Here is an 18,644-nt window from a genome sequence, read left to right as displayed (position 1 = left end):
AAAATAAATAAAGAACGAGCGAAATGGAGAGTTTATGCAGCCCACACTTATAACAAATCATCCAATCAAAAACACCTTCCTGTATTGTCTTTGTTAAAGCATTTGTGTGCATACATACTTCAATAAGCTCAGGGCCTCCTCCTGCAGGCTGGGCCATGTGGTCCAGCAGTACTTCAGAGGGATCTCACTCCTGTAGGTGAGGGATACTGCGCCAACGCTGGCCAAGGAAATGTAAGTCTTACTCAACAGAACAGAGTCAGACTGAAGGCGGATGTCCAGTTCCTCACAGGCGCCATACAAGCTGATGTGCACATCTTCACCTGGACAGGGGACATGGGGGAGTTTTTATTAGACTTCTGATTATGAGATTTTAATTGTTCCATAAAATGGGTCACATGAGTTATCGGATGAAGGCCAATAAAGCATGATTTTTACAGCTGAGTATATTCGGTATACAGTTCAAAAGAATCTCTTGAATAAGTAAGGTGATTTAGGAAACATTGTTTTTCCTTGTGTATTTCAACCAATCAAAAATCAGTCCTGATTTGTTGGAGTTGATTGGCCTACTGTTATGACCATATTTGAATATTCTCCGTGCACAATCAGCAAAATCAAACAAACTATTTAATACTGTAAACCCACAAAACTGTACCCTGATAAGCCCACATTTGTTTCTACATTAACATCATTATCAGTAACACACATGCCACTAGAGAGGTGAAACGCCCACATGTCTTATGCTCTTGGATATCATACTGCGAGGAAACTGTTATTCCCAACAAGGTAGTTAAGATCCACCCCAACAGCAAACCCTGGGAAAGCAAACATCTTAATTTACCATGAAAATACATGCTTTTAAGGCAGGTAATTTCTCTGAACTAAACTCTTTACAAAAGGAGATGAACCATAAACTAGGGAGGGCCAAACTGTGTTACAAACAAAAGGTTGAAAGCAAGTTGGGCAATAACAATTTAGGCTTGGCAGTTTTATTCAAGATTTGATGTCTTTAGAACTTCAGCAAAAAAAATGCTGCTTTAAAAGGCAGTCTACCACACTCTAGTCATTTCATCTCTGCCTTTTCTGTACTGGTGTGAATGTCTTTAAGCATTGTAAGTCTAAGACAAGCCCTGGCCCGTATAACATCGACAGCCATCTGCTGTTCCACTGGGCTGATCAATTAGGCTTTCTTTTTTGGTATATTTTTCATCATCAGTCAATGGAGAGTTCCTTAATTTATGGAGAAAATCTACAATAGCCACCCAGCAGCACTGACCTCATTAGTTATTGTAAATGGACTTCCAACTACTCAAAGCGATTTACACTGCGTGTCTTCATTCACCCATTGCAACCCACTGATGGCCTCGGCTACCATGCAAGGTGCCAACTGCCCATCAGGACTAAACACATTCACGCACATTCATGCATCAATGGCACAGCCTTTGGAGCCTTTGGCAGCAATTTGGGCAGCAAGTGTCTTGCCCAAAGACACATTGACATGGACCGGAGGAGCCGGGGATGGAACCGGGGATGGAACCGCTGATCTTTCAATTTGAAGATGACATCTTCTAAGGACATTTAAAAAAATTATAGAAAAAGAACTACTGGCCAGGACCAAAAATCTTGACCCTCTACTATTTTTTTATCAAACCAACAGATGGGTGTAGGGAGCGACTTAAACTCTACTCAACTGAACCAGAGTTAGACAACCAGCCCATTGAGAAGTCAGCTGCATCTTTTTTGTCTGAGAAAGCTAGCCAAGTTCCAGGTTAACGGATCCCTGATGACATTGTTTCATAAATATTTTATTGAGCCAGTCTTCCCCCTTTTCATTCATTCGCTGGTATGCATCGCTCAACCTCAAACAGAAAAACTCATTAGCAAGGGTGATGAAAGTCAGCAGCAAAATCATTGGCACTCAGCAGAAATATATATCTCAACAGAACAACAAAAAGTAGTCAAAGAATGCTGAATCCATTACATCCGACAGAACCCAACCCTTTCCCTTAGAACTTTAATTCCTGCCCTCTGGTTCCCGCCTCAGACAACCATTAGCCAAAATTAATACTACTGCCATCTCACTGCTCAGCTCTGAAAAGTAAACATTCTTTCTTTCCTTCTCACAAATAATGCAACTTTTCTTTTTTCTTATGTGTGGTTATATTTGTGTTTTTTTTTTAATGTTGTGTTTCTTGCGCTGTGTTATTGTTGTTTATTGCAACTGTGGTGGAACCAATTGCCCAACTGGAACAAAATAAATGTCTGGAACTTGGAAGACTTTTTTTTATGACAAAAGTCACGTTTAGCGCTTTTTCCAATACACTACAATCATTTAAAAAATTGTTTTACATCTTAAGCCTACCACTTCTTCAGGACTCACAGGAGTAAACTGATGGCACATACTGAATTTTCTGTGTTGCAATCCCACAGATATTCACGCCACGCCATGGCAGATGCTTTATATAGTTTAAATCTGTGAGACATAAGAATAAACAATAGACTTACAAAACTCGAAAGGAACACAAGTATACTACTGAATAGCAAAGCAAGTTGGGATCATTAAATTTGTTAATTAAAGCAATGTCGTGAAGGTTTGGTTGCATGGCACATACTACACATTCAGTATTCAATGGGGTGCTGCCGAGCACAAAACAACTCTGCCCATTGAACAGCCACTGCTGCTCCTCCGGGAGTCTCAGGCCTAATGTGGGCAGTGGAGAGAGCAGAAACTCACAGCAGAGTCAAGGACACGCTGCAAAGTCTAGCTTTGCAAGACTGGATCTGGATCAAAAAGGAGCCTCGCAGGGAGATTAAAACAGCTCTCAAAATATCCTGGAAAACTGGCATCCACAAAACAACATACTTTATTATGCGGCCAAGGCGTGTTGAGTTGCAGTAATGTGAAATACATCAGGCTGAAATGAATATGAAATATTAAATGTAGTAGACTCAAGGTACGTATGATTTCCCACAGTAGAACACATTTCCAAGAATGGTTTAAGTTTCAAAACCACAAGAGACAAAGTGCGTAATGGTTAATAGGACATTGAATGAGTCTCTATAGTGGTAACAAGGATTCACCATCACAGTGTGCACGCTTCCAACAGCGGGACAATGATAAACAATACGCAGCAACAAAAATAATATGCAAAACAAGGTTTTGTATAAAGCAACCAAGAATGAGGGCTTATGTAAATTAAGTGAGTGTTTGTTTACATTCAAATCATAAGGACTGAAGCTTTAGCCTGCAGAAAGACACTGCGTATCCAGAGATTATTTATATTTGTATACCTGCAGAGGTTACATTGTTCAAATAAGGACTCATTTGAGGCAAATCACGGAGAACTCTTTCGCATTTTGGATACAACATAAGGGGAAGCTGTATTATAAATACTCAGACCACCACAGGGTTCTCCTCTCCATGTCTCTGTGGTTCATAATTTCTTTAATATGTAATTTGCCAAACATAAATGAAAACACAGATACTTTGGTCAATCAAATTACTAGAAAGAAAAAAAATTTGAGCAAAGTGACATGGGGGATTTTCTCATTTGCAAACTGTGCAACTCAACGTGTCCAATGGGTATTTCATTTAATTGTGATTGTTGTGCTTTCCAGAGCTTGTCTCTAGCCAAAACAAGCATGGAGACTTGCCATTCATTACTTTACAAAACAGTCCAAAATGAATTACAAGTTACATTGCTCTGGAATGCAGGTTTATTCAACTCAGTGTTTGCTCTGCAGGATGGTGAGCGACATCCTGCTCTTGGCCGACAATTAGAAACTTGCACTTACACTGATGTGAGTCCCACGATGTTTAAATAAACAAAGGGCCGGTGTCAGTAAGACAAAGCACCAAAAATGGGACAAAGCATCCAGTTGCAAAGATGCAGTGCCAGCAGGTTTAGTGCTACAGTTGTAATCTGATCAGCCATATGTTCCCCTTTGGGACCATTTTTTTTGTCATTGTTAAGTATGTTTAGTCTGTTCAGTTTTATTCAGTTTATGTTATAGCCTGAGTTCTGTTTAGTTAACTTTTTTATGGGCCCTGAATATGTTTCTATATTGTTTGTTTAATATTTTGGGTAAAAACAAACCTTCATATTGAAAATCCACCTGTGACTCCTCATGCCAGCCGGGTTTGTTTAAAGAAAATAAATAATTGACTTACAAAAATTTTAATAACTGACTTATTGCTTTCCTACAGCTTTTAAAGATGCAGAAGCGAATACTTTCTTTGCACCGTCAACATGTCTACATTTGCAGGTCTAAACTGCTGCATCTGTTCCCTTCCTTCCCTTTAGGTGGTTCTTTTGATGAGAAACCTGCAGCTACTCATTGTGAATGTGTGAGTGTGTGAGTGATTTACAATTCAGTTTCATATTTTCTATGAAGACAAAACCCTAGGACTGTATAAATGCTGTTGGATTAGTGTCACAATAGTCTCACACACACTCAACGAGCCCAAGATTTCTCTCCCCTGATTTGTTCCCATAGTGACAAGTAATGACACTTGCATCTTACTCAACATAGCAAGGAGGATGACATAAACAGCACGAGAAATCCAACCATTCCAGGATTCACGCTAAAAAACCTGGTTATAAGGGCTAAAATTTACATAATCCAAGGTTGTGCTCAACATATCTAAAAAATAAATAAATGATTTGCCCTCATTCAACCTCTAATTAATGAGGACAGTCCGGCTGAGATCAAGGATCTTTTGTTTCCCACGAGACCTGGCCAAAAACACCAGACAAGCAATTCAATGATGATTACACTTCATAATAACCTACACACCATCAAACAAAAACCAAGAGAAGTAAGACTCAATGAGGAATCAACCAAAGAACTGACTGTTTGTGGGAGACCTATCTTCCAAAATAAAAAACAAAACAAATGTGTTGAATTTTCACAAGATAAGCCGCCCCATTAGGTTTCTAGTCCTGCTCGATGCAGACTGCATCGGAGAGCTTTTAATCCATCTCTGCCTGGGCTTGAACGCGGGAGAGCAGAGACGTGATTACTAATTAGGAGCTGAGATACCTCGTTTCTGAGTAACATGAAAGCCTCAGTGGAAGTAAAACTCTCCCAGTGTGACTTATTTAGCTTTCAGATGCATCAACAACAAATTGACCCCAGTCTTTTTTGAGGGAGAAAACAAAAAGCAGACTGTGAAGAGTGTAGACTGGTTGTAATGACCGTACGGGCCTTCAGTAAAAAAACACATATTCAAATTAAAGCAATGCTTGCGGGTTTTTTTTTCTCCAACGATCCAATTATCACTGAGACTTCCTTCATGTACAGTACCTAGAGGCAGAAGGAGGGAATACAAAAAACAAAAAAGGCTTGGCACAGTTCCACAGGTCTTTGCTTTCACTCTGCAGGAAAGAGGCGATATCATCGGATGGAGGAGAAGAGAGAAAAGACAACACAGAGGACGGGGGATGAGTGATAGAAGGAGATGAGGGAGAGAGAAAGAGGAATCGGAGAATACAGAGAGAAAAAGCAATTATCTCCCAGCATCCGGATGCTATGACAGCAGTTGACAGGCAGGGAGAGCTGCAGCTTATTGCTAAGCTTTCATCATCGCTGTCCGCCAAACTGCCCCCCCCCTACCCCCCGACTGCTTTCTCTTCCCATAATTTCTCTATCTCCACAGCGAGGGAACTTCTCAACCCCCTTCGGCTACCTTTGATTACGGCACAAACGGCAGCTCTGAAGCATGCATGCGGACGCACATGCTTGTTCTTTTGGGCGCGCGTGTGTGTGTTTATGTGCAGCTGTTTGTTTGTGTGTGTGTGTGTGTGTGTGTGTGTGTGTGTGTGTGTGTGTGTGTGTGTGTGTGTGCGTGTGTGAGCGCGCCGCTTTTCTAAAAGGCTGCTGTGCTGAAGTCCCCTCGGTGCTAGAGCCCTGTCAAAGCAGATGCCTCAGCGCTCCCCGAGAGCTGTCCGTCTTTTCATTTAAATCAGCGGAAGTGACAGAGGAGAGGGGTGTGTGTGTGTGTGTGTGTGTGTGTGTGTGAGTGTGTGCGTGATGGAGTGAGAGAGGGGGGGGGGGGTTACTGGAGCAGCACAGACTCTCTGCTCACTTTTAAGACGGAACAAGGATTGTCTAATACACCATGGTGGAAAACAAGTGAGCTGAGCAAAGCCGGCACTTGCTTTTAACTGACAACGGGAAATAAAGACGCAGTTGTGTACATGCGTTAAGCATCGCAGTGCACATGCACACGCAACACACTGGCGCACACACACGTATGTGACACGGGCTACGTGAGCCAGCTTATGCTGAAGTCTCCAACGGCCCCTCAGCAGCAGAGTGAAGCCTTTTGCAGCATGCTGACCTGAAACATACATGAGCGTTAGGGAGACAGGGAAAGGTGCTAAATTAAAAATGACCGTGTCTTGATGGGCTGTTAAGTGGTGTTCTGGACCTGGGCTGGCCCTCCTATTATAAAAGCTTAATGCTGCCCAGCACCGTTAGTTGCCACTCCTTCAGCAGACCTGCCTGTTTACATAGCCAGTCAGCACATCAGCCCTATAAAAGGTACACAGGTAGAAATATCAGGAATTATTTTACAGTACACACACAATACAAAGAAAAGCAAAGCCCAAATCCACAGACAGATATTTTTTAGACAGATAAAAGATGTTTTCTTCACTGAAAACGATCATCATTATAGTGCAATAAATAAATATTTGATCAGGTCTCTCACTGCTTCGGAAAATCGCATCGCAATAATCAAATTCAAAACTCAAAATGGATGAATAAAAATCTAAAGCCAAAACAGTTCAGCTCTTATCCACCATTATCCAATCATAAACAGGCCGGTTTTTTTCTCACAAGGTGATTTTGCCGTGGTAGAGTTTCAGGACTACTACTGATATCAGAGTGATTGTCGTGTCAGCATGCTACAGAATTTTCCCTCTCTCTCACACACACACACACACACACTCAAATACACAGTGCTTCTCAGTAAAAATGGGGGTAGTGCAGCATGGAATATCAACCCAGGTGATGCATAGCTAACAAGGGTGAACGCAAGCACAGCTGTTATACTGTATTTGTTTAGCACCAGGGGATTATTCTACCTAGACGACTTTTGGGGAGCTGTGCAGCTGAAATTAGCTCTAGAGGAGACTTTGATGTGGCCGGCGTGGGTCAGGAGTAAAGCTGATTCGGTTCTGATTGAAGCATCCCCTGTGTTAATCAACCTAGCCTGTCATGTTTGCTATTTTCAGCTACCGGTGTTAAGCAGGGAGTGCACATGAAATGTGAGACTAATTGCTCCCATCATAACAGACTAAAATTGGGCCTAGTTTGCCAAGTTTCTGTAAGCTGAGGTTTTGCATTGAAACCTTCATTTTTGAACATTAAATGATTGGAATACACCAAAGATTTGAAATGATCTTTTACCATTTCCTGAATTCAGGAAATGGTAAAAGATCATTGTAAGGTGTTCAAAATGGTGAGCTTAAGTAAAGTTTTTTTTTTTTTTTTAACAGACTAAGCCCCAGTTAAAACATCTTTTGCAATGCACTGATGTTTTCCCAGCAACTTTCGCCCTTCACCTCTAATTGATCCCCTTGTGTGTTAGCAGGAAAAGTCAAAAGCTTCGTCTTTTTGCCTTTGATGTTAAGGAGTATGGCTAATTGTGCAAGCAACCAAGGCTACCCTAAAATAACGTGTGACCGCTGAGTGTAAAACTAAAGTCCAAGAACATGTATTTGAGCGGGGAGAGCCCAGGAATCACTCAAAACTAAACTGCTAACAAGGTTTCAACAAATGAGCAGATTTATCACAAAAACACATAGTTGGGAGGCATAGTACAGCCATTTCATCAAGCCATGATGCCACATTAAATAAAATACTTGATGAATAATAAAAATAAACAGAGGATGAATGATTAATTAGTCTACTGCACTGAGCTGAGGCGAGTCCCTACAGCAGAATAAACAAAATAGACTTAAACTAATAAGCAAAAAGCAGTTTGGACAAGTTATCGTTTACATTTTTTCACACATATTGACATTTTTTAATGGAATGTCAACATTTACTGTAAAATCTTTATGATTGGTAGAGATTCCTTAACTGGCATTATACTGTCAGTCCCACTGGTGTATAAGCAGTGCTAGTCACCTGTTTTTGGTTTGCTTTAGAATGCAAATAATCAAGCTTTGAGTAGTCATTTGCAAAAGGTGGAGCCAGTCTGCCCACATTTCAAATCCAACACTTTACTCTGCAGAGATAAGGCAGGGACACAGAGATACAGTAGTGGTGGGTTGGTGTATGCTAAGCCCATTAGGACGTCATCTGAGAAGAAACCACATATGCAGAGAGGGAGGAGAGGAGATTAGAGGAGAGGAGAGGAGAGGAGAGGAGACGAGACGAGACGAGACGAGATGAGAGGAGAGATAACAGGCCCTCAAAGAAAGCTGCACTGAGCAGTATATATAATACACCACAGTCATCCTGGGTTAAATCCCCACCGCGTTAGCAGCCCGACTCCCTAAGGTTGTGATAGATTCTCCTCTCATCACCATTACCCATGTCACCTTTGACTTCACGGCCCCCAAGCAGAAACAAACACACACATATACCAACACAAGTAGCTCGTTAGTATCTACTCATCAGCCACACCCAAAGTTAAAGGATCTTGCGAACTAAAAAACAGCCCTGTTCTTACGAGCAAATACACACAACTTGTTAGGGCTTGAATCAAGCAGCAAAAAAGACAATTATAAGGGAGACGATGCGCAGTTAATCGGACTAGCTCGGGGATATCTGTTTGTGCTGGGCTGCTACAGATATGTCCGTGGTGCTGATGGTAAACACTGATAAGGCCTGCATATGTGACGAAGACACAATGAAACACACCTACATGCAGTGATATCGAAAGTACAGAGTGAAGCAAAGCGGCTTCTCGTCCGACTAAAGCGAATGCCTGCCAGCCGTTATCATCAAAGCCTGAGCTAGACTAAGGAAACTAATGTAACCACTGTTTTGTGTTTGTGTGTGTGTGTGTGTGTGTGTGTGTGTGTGTGTGTGTGTGTGTGTGTGTGTGTGTGTGTGTGTGTGTGCCGATGGTGGGCCTTGTTTAGCAGTCCCGTTCTGCTTCAGGGTCACCATTGCTGCAGAAGGAGAATCTCATTACGGTGTTTACCTCAGTGATTATAGTAAACACATTCATCCTTTTAGTTCCATTCCATTTGACACTGCTGATTATGCAAGATTTTTCTGTAGAAAATATCCGCTTCCATCAGTCTGCGTCTGTGTGTGTGTGCGTGTTCAATGCATGCACGTGTACGCATGTGTGAGCCACGCTGTAACAGAGATAATGAGAGGGCGTACTTTGTAGAGACGACACTTCTTAAAAGGTTTTAAGTCGAACAGTATGGGTTTATGTTGTGTGTGCGTAACTGCGTTTTACATTGATTCAATTGTCAGATTTAGATGAAACCAAATTAAATCTATTTGTGTGACAGGGTGTGTAAAAGTGGAGTGACAGACACATTCTGACAAATAAGAAATTAACTTCCACTCTTCTATGGAGGCATTTAGAGTGTACTAGAATTTAATTTGGGAAAAAATGCTTCGGTGGGAAAATAACACAGCTGATGAGAAACACACTGTAACAAGGTCATTCTTATTTTTAAAAGAAATCAGCCTATGCTTATAAGGAAAGCTATGAATATTTCACCACAGTTCTGGAGAACCAGGATATGATGCTACTGTATAATTTAAACTGGCTTTAACAGACGCTGTGGTCATAGTTTCCTTTAGTTATTTGTGTCACTGGTCTGCTGTAAATGTTTTCAGAGGCCTGGATTTTTCTCACCAGTGTGATAGTGCAGAAGAAGCTCTTGGCTGTGGACTCCGACTGTCATTGGGTTGAAATTCACAGTCACCTGCATGCTCTCGCCCACATCAAGAGTCCCACAGGAGGGCGTCACTGAGAAAGGGCTGGAACAAAATAGAGTGGAATAGAAGTTCCCAAGGTGGAAATGAGAAACAGATGTTAGGGCTTGGCCTCTTTATAACAGCCAAGGTTCAATGTTGTTTTAGAAACTGGCAGAAGAAACCCAAATGTTCAATAAAACTTTAAATTATAATCAATAGTAATTACTGTAACAGTTTATTAAATGTGTGCCTATCACCAAGTACAGTAATACAGTGTTTGGATATGTTTGGCTGTCAAGTTGTGATTCTTGATTCGTGCATACATTAAATGTGTATATATACACCGTATATTAAATATAAAAGGTGAAACCACTTACACATAATCCCACCCTGTACTGACTCTCACCTCTGTGTGTCTAGCTTGAACTTGGCCTTGCCGTTTCCTATGTTGCGGACTAGCTGAGTCCTCTCTGCAGACGCTTTCACAGGGCAGACGGGTAAATGGAGCTCGTCGCGAAAGTCAAGGATGGCCCGTGGCCCAATGGCACGGATTGGGACCTCAAACCGCTCCCTCTCTGTCACACAAACCAGCCTCTGGTCGTAGTCCTAGATGGACAAAAATAAAAAAAATAAGTTTGAAATTCGTCAGGTGATGCTGAGCCACCCGCCTGTCCTCAAAGTTAATCCTGGATGGAGACAGACGCACTAGCACAAACACTCAATTAGCAACTAAACTATTGTCTTTAGTATTTTTCTAATTACGCCACAGTTCATCTTCTTTGGATGATGACGTCGGGGATCACCAAAGTCATCAGGGTTCATCTTCGGGGACCATGAATGATTGTACTACATTTCTTGGCAATCCAAATAGTGGCAGAGAGTCTTTGCCATCCCTAAATTCCTATGCAATATAACGTTGCAACATTTGATGTTGATCTTTGCTTCTCGGTTTCCACTTCCTCCCACAGTATCAGAGAAAGCCGTTGCCAAAATGTTGTGCAAAGTACCGTATTTTCCGCACTATAGGGCGCACTGGATTATAAGACGCACTGTCAATGAATGGTCTATTTTCGATCATTTTCCTAATATATGGCGCACCGGACTATAAGGCGCATTAAGCGAAACAAAACAGTCAGTCAGTCAAACTTCCTCCACTTCCGTACCATTGATTCATTAACGTTGAATTCTCTCGCAGCTGCTCTATTCCCATGTTCTACTGCGTGACTGACAGCCTTGAGTTTGAAGTCCGCGTCGTAAGCGTGTCTCTTGACAGGAGCCATGTTGGGGTCCTTATACACACACACTGTAATATTATGGTGAAGCACAGTATGTATTACTCCGCGACGCTCCTGACTACGGTAGCCGTGATGCTGCTGCGGTGCGGCTTTGTAGTTTACCAAAGTCGTACTAAAACATTTTGACAGAGCGCCGTGTACCACACAAAACCGCTTCGAGGTCAGTAAGCACAACCAGAATTAATCCATATATAAGGCGCTCCGGATTATAAGGCGCACTGTCGTTTTTTGAGAAAATTAAAGGCTTTTAAGTGCGCCTTATAGTGCGGAAAATACAGTCAACTGTCATTTATTGCATATTATGCAATACATCTATGTATTTTTGCCATATTGGTGTTTACTTAGAGTATTGTCTCTCTAATTTCACATTCTTACCCACATCCCATCCCCTAGAGGTTTAATTACAGCTTCATCTAATCATGTAATCTCAATCATACCAGCCTATTAAATGCAGATTACATCAATACTTTATTGTGCTCTCTGAATCCAGCCATCTGTGTGTGATTATTCTACGGAGCAGTCAGATTCTCCTTTGCCTCCAGTACCTTGTTCTCCTGCGGGGTGAAGAAGACAGTGAAGGTAGCAGACAGTCCTGGTGCAACCATGCTACCTGCATCCTTTGGTCCGACCACATGGAAATACTCGGACCCTGGCAGCTCCAGCTTCACTTGTCGTGAAACCTTGACCAAAAAAATAAAGAAAAAAATCACACAAACTTTACAAAATTGCAAACCCCACACAGAAACAAACACAGAACCAGGTACACACACAAGTGATGATTTATTCATTATTACTGGATGGTGTCTTGTACAAATTGCAGTGATAAATCTTCTCCAATCCCCCATGACCTTTTTAAATCATTTTGCACCACATACACCCAACCCACACTCCATGACACACAAACACACACACACACACACACACACACACACACACACACACACACACACACACACACACACACACACACACACACACACACACACACACAAATACACACACAGAAAACCTTTTTCTTCTGCTAGGGCCAAAGCTGTGTGAGAGTAACACTGTTTCTGTTGTTCCATTTCACAGCTAATCTCCACAGAATCATCAGCTCAGCGGCCGTGTTGTTATTGTAACTACTTACATATTCATCACTCACACACCTTGTCAATGTTTTGGAGAAGCAGAGGTAACATGTAGGTCTGTGCAGGAGTGAAGTTCTGGAAGACCAGCTCAGATGGGTACAGTTTGAAGAGCGGCTGATCCGTATCCACTAAAGACAACTAAAACAAAAGAAACACAACATAAACAGTACTCATTACCATCCCTGTCATTATGTCACAGTAAAGATTACTCTTTATCTTATTGTGGTGGAAGTCACACACACCCATTTACACACACTCAATGTATTCATCAGATTTCTTTGGTATAATTACTCCTGGGTTTTATTTATTCAATCATCACCAAATTATACATGGTATACCTGCTAAAACTGCAAAATAATATGCATTTACCACACTGAAGAACATGATATTGCCATGTACTTTCTGTTGTAGCTACTATTAAAAGCATTACTTTCAGGTTATTTCAAGAAATGAATAACAAGTACAGTATTGATTTATTTAATTTGTTTTTCACAATTTATTTCTTAAAGGAAGGTTTAGACATTTAGGGAAATAAAGCTTATTTGTTCTCTGGTCAAGATTAGATGAGAAGCTTGATACCACTAAATATGAAGCTACAGCCAGCAGCTGGTTAACGTGCTACGTATAAAGACTGGAAGACAGGTAAATCCTGTAAAATGGCAAACTGCCATTTTTAAAGATATAATGTGGTAATTGGTGAGCTTGTAGGTTGGTAGGTGGATTTTAATATCTTTCGGGCAGAGCAAGGCTAGCTGTTTCCCCGTTTCCAGTCATTATGAAAGCTAACTGGCTCCTGGCTAACTGGCTTCTGGCTCCAGCTTCATATTGAGCAGACAGACATGAGAGTTGTATCGATCTTCTCATTAAATGCTCGGCAAGAAAGTGAATAAGCATGTTTTCTTAAAGGTTTAACCTTTAAAAAAGATCTTATAACAAGTATTGGAAAATGTGCCCCCTTGAACTTAACTTGAGGGATTATAAGTCATCTTGCAACATTTCCAGTCAAGGAATAAAAATAAAAATGCACTGTATATTAATGTGTGCAATTATGACGCTTTCGGATGACCTTAAAAGATCCTGCTGGTCATTGCTCCCACTTATCACCTGCAGCTGCCCACCAGGGGGGTTACTCAGATTCAAATTTGCATATTGGACAAGTCAACAAAAAAAAGGGACCAGGGTTAGATGCAAAAATGGCTCCTCCTAATTATGATGAGGGGGCATTTATTAATTTAATAGACATTTCACAAACTTTTGATGGCAATTTGCTCCAAGCCATGCCTTTAAATTCTGCCTCTAAAAGTACAGAGCACTCAGTCACATTGGTTGCCCTTTGCCCATCAATTAGTGTCTGCTGACTAAGGGGAAGCAGCTTTGGTACAATGTTAATGACCTTAGCAGATAGCACATGCTCTTTATGCAGGGGATTCATGATGATATAATGAGAAGTTTGAATGTTGCTGATCTCATCTACCCTTCAAATGAGTCACCAATATCTATTAATTTACAAATTAGTTTGGTCCATAGGAACTTATATATGACTTGGCCAAATGTTAACTACCTATGGTAACTGTTGCTAAAGTGTTTGTGTACAATACAAATGCTTCAATGGGACAGTAAACTGTAATTACAGTAATACAGGAACATTTTTGGAAGCAGTTGTTTATACCTTATTATAAATCCTAGTCTGGAAGTCTTTTGTCGTGAGGAGACAGGCTGTCAAAATCAAATGTTGGTTTGTATGAATTTTTTGAGTCTAAAATTATTTAGTGGACTCCCCAAGGTTTCATTCTCATAAAGATAAAAGTCAGCATCTGAGGTTTCTCTCCTGTCCAACCTTTATGTTTTGCCGTAGGCTGTTGTCACCATTACAGTTGCCACAGATGGTGTTGGACCGGTCTCTAAGGTGTGTTTCAAGTTCAAAGAATGGTTTAACTGTTTTCACCATCCTAGTAATCAGAGCCTACTTTAACCTTTCACTATCACTGTATTATCTGACAATCACTGTATCATTTTTTGTGGATTTGATATGATAAATGAAAATATACAGTACACAAATGTGCAAACAGTACCAAAATACGTTAGGATATGCAATGAAGTCACGTGAAATATTTCCATTGCAGTCTTGTATACAGGCTAGGAGGCAGGAAGGAGAAGGGGATGATATTTATATACTACTAATATCCTATTTATACACTAATACACTTAAAAATATTATAACTAATACTCAGTCATAACAATAAAAAAACACACAGATTTGTAAGCCAGACTGTTACACTATACTTATTTACTCAGCTGTTTTATAAAACTATTCAGATAATGGCCTGATTTAATTTACTTTAGGATTTTATTCCATTCCTCCCCATCTGTGTAGAGCAATGTGCCTCTCCCCACTTTACTCTTTTAGTTAGTGTTGTTTCAGGTTAGCTTCACTAGCCCTCGTGTTCAGGCCATAAGAGTTCTGAGCATATTGAAATGATCTAGTAAAGTTTATCTCTTGTATTCTACCTTCAACAGGGAGCTGATTCAACTCTTTAAAATGGTTTGGGCTAATACGTGTTCTTGGACTGAGATTGAGGACAACCCTCATTAGTTTGTTCAGAGCGTTTTTTTCTTTTAGCTGTGCCACCATACCTAGTTATGCAGGTGTAACGATAAAGCTAGTGTCCTAATGGTTCCCTTATCAGTGCACTTGGGTATTCTTCCCAGACACTTTGTCTTTAAGTACCTTCCCAATAACAGAGAAAGACATAGATTAATTTATCATACACTGTTCCAGTTAAAATCAGTAAAAGTAACACTTCTCCTGTATCTTTGTTCCACTACACTCAACAGAATACTGGTTAGGTCCCTTTATTTATGCCTGAGAAAACGATACATTCAGATTTGCCTAAGTACAAGGATGACTTGTTGTTACATAACCAATTGCTAACTTTCTGGATCTCTTTACAGAGTGATTCTATCTATTTCTAGGGACCCTCCAGTTACCAACATAGCTAAATCAGGGATTTTAGCTCTGTATTGTGTTTGCATTGTAAGCTCATTATAAAGTGGGCTGTTTTTATTCAAAATATTGATATTTACATAAACCTGTGAAACCACTTCACAGTTTAAAAAGTCATTACAACTAACACACATATTTTCGAGAGTTCCAACTAAGTTTCTCTGGTTTAGGAGCTCTATATAAAGCGCCGATCAGTATTTGTTTCCTTTTAGTCTGTAAAATATCAATCCAAACCGTTTTAGGGTTATTCAAGGTTCATTATATAGTGACAGCATAGCAAGTTATTAAGCTATGGCAGTATCTTTTACTTTGTGATGTGAAGTCTTGCTCATGTCAAGCAGTTCCAGGATGCGGGGCTGATGCATGCTGTTGGTGTTAGCCAGGCGCTCATCTGTAGACCGCAACATCTCCTGGGTGTAAGTAGATGGAGTCACCTGCAAACGCACAGAAAATGCAAACACAAGTTAACTATGTTAACTTCACTGACAGTCTGTTTCCTGTCTCTTAATTCAGCAGAGATGAGGCATTACATCAAACAAGACTGTTATTACTGATAGAGAAAACAAGAAAAAAAGATAATGAGCACAAGAGCTGCAGACTGTCACCTTAAAGCTTTCAGCTCCGACACATATACGCATATGACGCCTGTTTTAAGAACATTTCCATGAACTGATTCATGTGCTCAAAGAATGTTCGTAGTCTCTCAGCGAGGACTATACGGGCCATTTTGAGGTTAATATCCTCTCCAAACAAATATCTGGCACCTCTTAATCATTGCACCAGAAGCAAAGAAACATCTAACTGCACTTAGCTTATTTAAAGGTCCGGTCAGAAGGACGTAAGCTCAAAATCTGAATGAATAATGTAATAGAGGGGCTTATTGTATATGCATTATTTAATAGCTGCCAGTTAGGTGTGTATTCATAATACACTCTTTTATTCAGAGACAACAAAGTTGCATGAGTAAACACTATTCTTTAAAACGACGTTGTGAAATAATGTGGCCTCTCTTTCGATTCTCCTTAAATGTAATAATTTTTTGATACATTGAGAAATACAGGCATAATAGCCAACAGAACTTTGATCACTACGCTGAGAAATATAATGGTTGTACTTCTGTATTGGCACATGTTACGTACTATCGTCATATCATATTTATATTGTTTATTATTAACTTAACTGTTTATTACGCTAAGCAAAAGATACAGAGACATAAAGATAACTATTACCAGAAATATTTAAGATATTAATTCATGCTATTATTCAATTATTGATCAGTAATTGCATTTTGTGTTTTTACGCAGACAATGAGCGAAAAAAGGTTTTTTAGATGATTAAAAATATGCTATCACCAAACTTCCAAAAATCAATATAATCAACTCCATGTAAAGTAAAAGTACTTCCTACTCTTGTCACCTACTACAAACAGAAGCAGGCAAGGAGAACAGAGGCCCAAAATTGCTGAGCTGAGATCATTGCAACAAAACACTGCAGTCGGATATTGATTTTTGTTCCCTATAAGAAGCCAAGGTAATTATTAGGCCAATCTGTCACTTGAAGCAGCTTCTTTAAGAGAATGGGATAATGTCCAAAACGTAGGTCATGAGAAATTGGGGCCCCGTTAATTCATGACAAAAAACCCTAGTTTCAAGGTGTGATTAATTTAAGCTGGGTACTTCTTATTCTGTGTGAAGCTGCAAGCCGACATGATGATATCCTCACCCTTTTCAGCTCGAGAGGCACTTTGCTCTTTACCCACTGTGTTCTTGAGGGAAATGGAATGGCTGTCATCTTTATGTGTTTTGAGCACAGTCACCTGCAAAAAAAGAGAAAAGGACATGGAAGAGAAGAGAGGATGGAGAGAGGAGAAGAGAAGAGAAAATAGCAGGTGTCATTAAGTAATAGATTGCGCAAACTAAGTGCCCATTTTATACGAAATGCGCACTTATTAAAAACAATGGTTTCCCCTGACGTAATGCTGACGTCACAGGCTAATAGTAACTAACCAAGCTCAACGTCATACTCTCTTTAGCAAACGTATGACGTCAGCCGTTAGTGCGAGTCCTGAGCAGCTCGCTACTTTAGGAGCAAATTACTTCAAGATAAATGTTGCTTTAGTTGGACGAATTATCTGTTGATATTAAAAAAGCTCCTTACGGTAATTAGCACGACAGGAACACAAAACGTTACTTTGCTCAAGTAAGGAAATACATTGCATTGACAAATCTTTAATGGCCTATTTTGTCTCCTTACGGCGTTTAACTAATTCAAAAGTTTAGCTGACTGGTTATACTAAATTAACTGGCTAAATACGTCTCTCCTGTCACCTAACGTTAGTGTCAACTTACCAATTAAACATATTTTCTTGTTGCGCTAAAAAAAAAAGTAATGAAATAACCTCCCAGTCAATGAATATATAACTAAGTATTCCTTGCTAACGTTGCTACCCATTACGTGAATAAAAAGAGGCTGACAACTTTTTTGTTGTGTGTTGCCCTGGCAACACACTCAGTGACTTCCTAATAAACTGTTACTTGATTGGCTGCGACACAACTAGCGGCAAACATGGTGACCAGTTGGGAGTTTACCTTCAGGACTTCTGGCAGAAGTCTCTTATGATTGAGGTAACAAACATATTAAGTTAGGTAAGGAAATATAATGGGGTTTTTTTTTTACGTTTCTGGCATAAAGCCCTGAAGGAAAACTTCTCCCCTGAGCAAATATAGTGCATTGAAGCTTTCTAGTATAATGAAATATGCAACAAGTGTTCTTCGTTCCAGACCTTTGAAAGCGCCAGCTTCACCTAGTTCTGTGTTTTTCTCTTTTAACTCCCTCTGCCCACTCTTAAAACGCCGGCACAAAGTATGCTGTCATGGCAACACATCACTTGTCGACTTAAAATGACGTAAGGTTCAGGTGGAGGATACGTTGGTCTCTGGACGTTGGTTAGCAAAGATCGAATTCCCCGCCCACCGTGGAACATGGAAGTCGAAAAAAAACATTGCAGTCAAGTCGGACAGGTTTAACCATATGGTTTAACTGCCTTCAAAGAATACACAGGAAGTCAGAGAAACAGTTACTTCCGGTTAGAGCCGATCTGTAGGCTACTTGTAGTTTTCAGACCTCGTTCGGATTTATTCCGATGCGTTGGAAATAGATATTTATGTGGGAAATTTGAGTGTATCTGCATTGTAAGCTGTCCTTTTTTTTCCTTTTAAGTCTGCCTTTAAAACACTTTGACGCTCGTTTTGATATGTGTAATATAAATAAGCTTTATATCGTCATTATAAGTTTTATTATTATAAAATATTTATAACA

At 40.2% G+C, this 18,644-nt stretch overlaps 1 protein-coding gene across 1 annotated transcript in view; it reads right to left on the bottom strand.

Annotated features, from left to right (window-relative positions):
- The window catches only part of hydin (HYDIN axonemal central pair apparatus protein), an 81,236-nt gene extending 63,889 nt beyond the window's left edge, over positions 1-17,347 (bottom strand). The window contains exons 1-8 of the mRNA XM_054619540.1: positions 17,333-17,347; positions 17,086-17,142; positions 15,635-15,760; positions 12,341-12,460; positions 11,738-11,872; positions 10,304-10,503; positions 9,836-9,960; positions 119-320 (exon numbers count right to left, since the gene is read on the bottom strand). Coding sequence (XP_054475515.1) covers positions 119-320; positions 9,836-9,960; positions 10,304-10,503; positions 11,738-11,872; positions 12,341-12,460; positions 15,635-15,760; positions 17,086-17,142; positions 17,333-17,347 — 980 coding nt within the window. The remainder of the gene's footprint in view (positions 1-118; positions 321-9,835; positions 9,961-10,303; positions 10,504-11,737; positions 11,873-12,340; positions 12,461-15,634; positions 15,761-17,085; positions 17,143-17,332) is intronic.
- Between the last annotated feature and the right edge of the window lie 1,297 nt (positions 17,348-18,644).

This window comes from Anoplopoma fimbria, chromosome 19 (genome assembly GCF_027596085.1).
Source record: "Anoplopoma fimbria isolate UVic2021 breed Golden Eagle Sablefish chromosome 19, Afim_UVic_2022, whole genome shotgun sequence".
NCBI lineage: Eukaryota > Metazoa > Chordata > Actinopteri > Perciformes > Anoplopomatidae > Anoplopoma > Anoplopoma fimbria.
The sequence above is the reverse complement of the archived record's forward strand: the minus strand, read 5'-3'. Positions and strand labels throughout refer to the sequence as shown.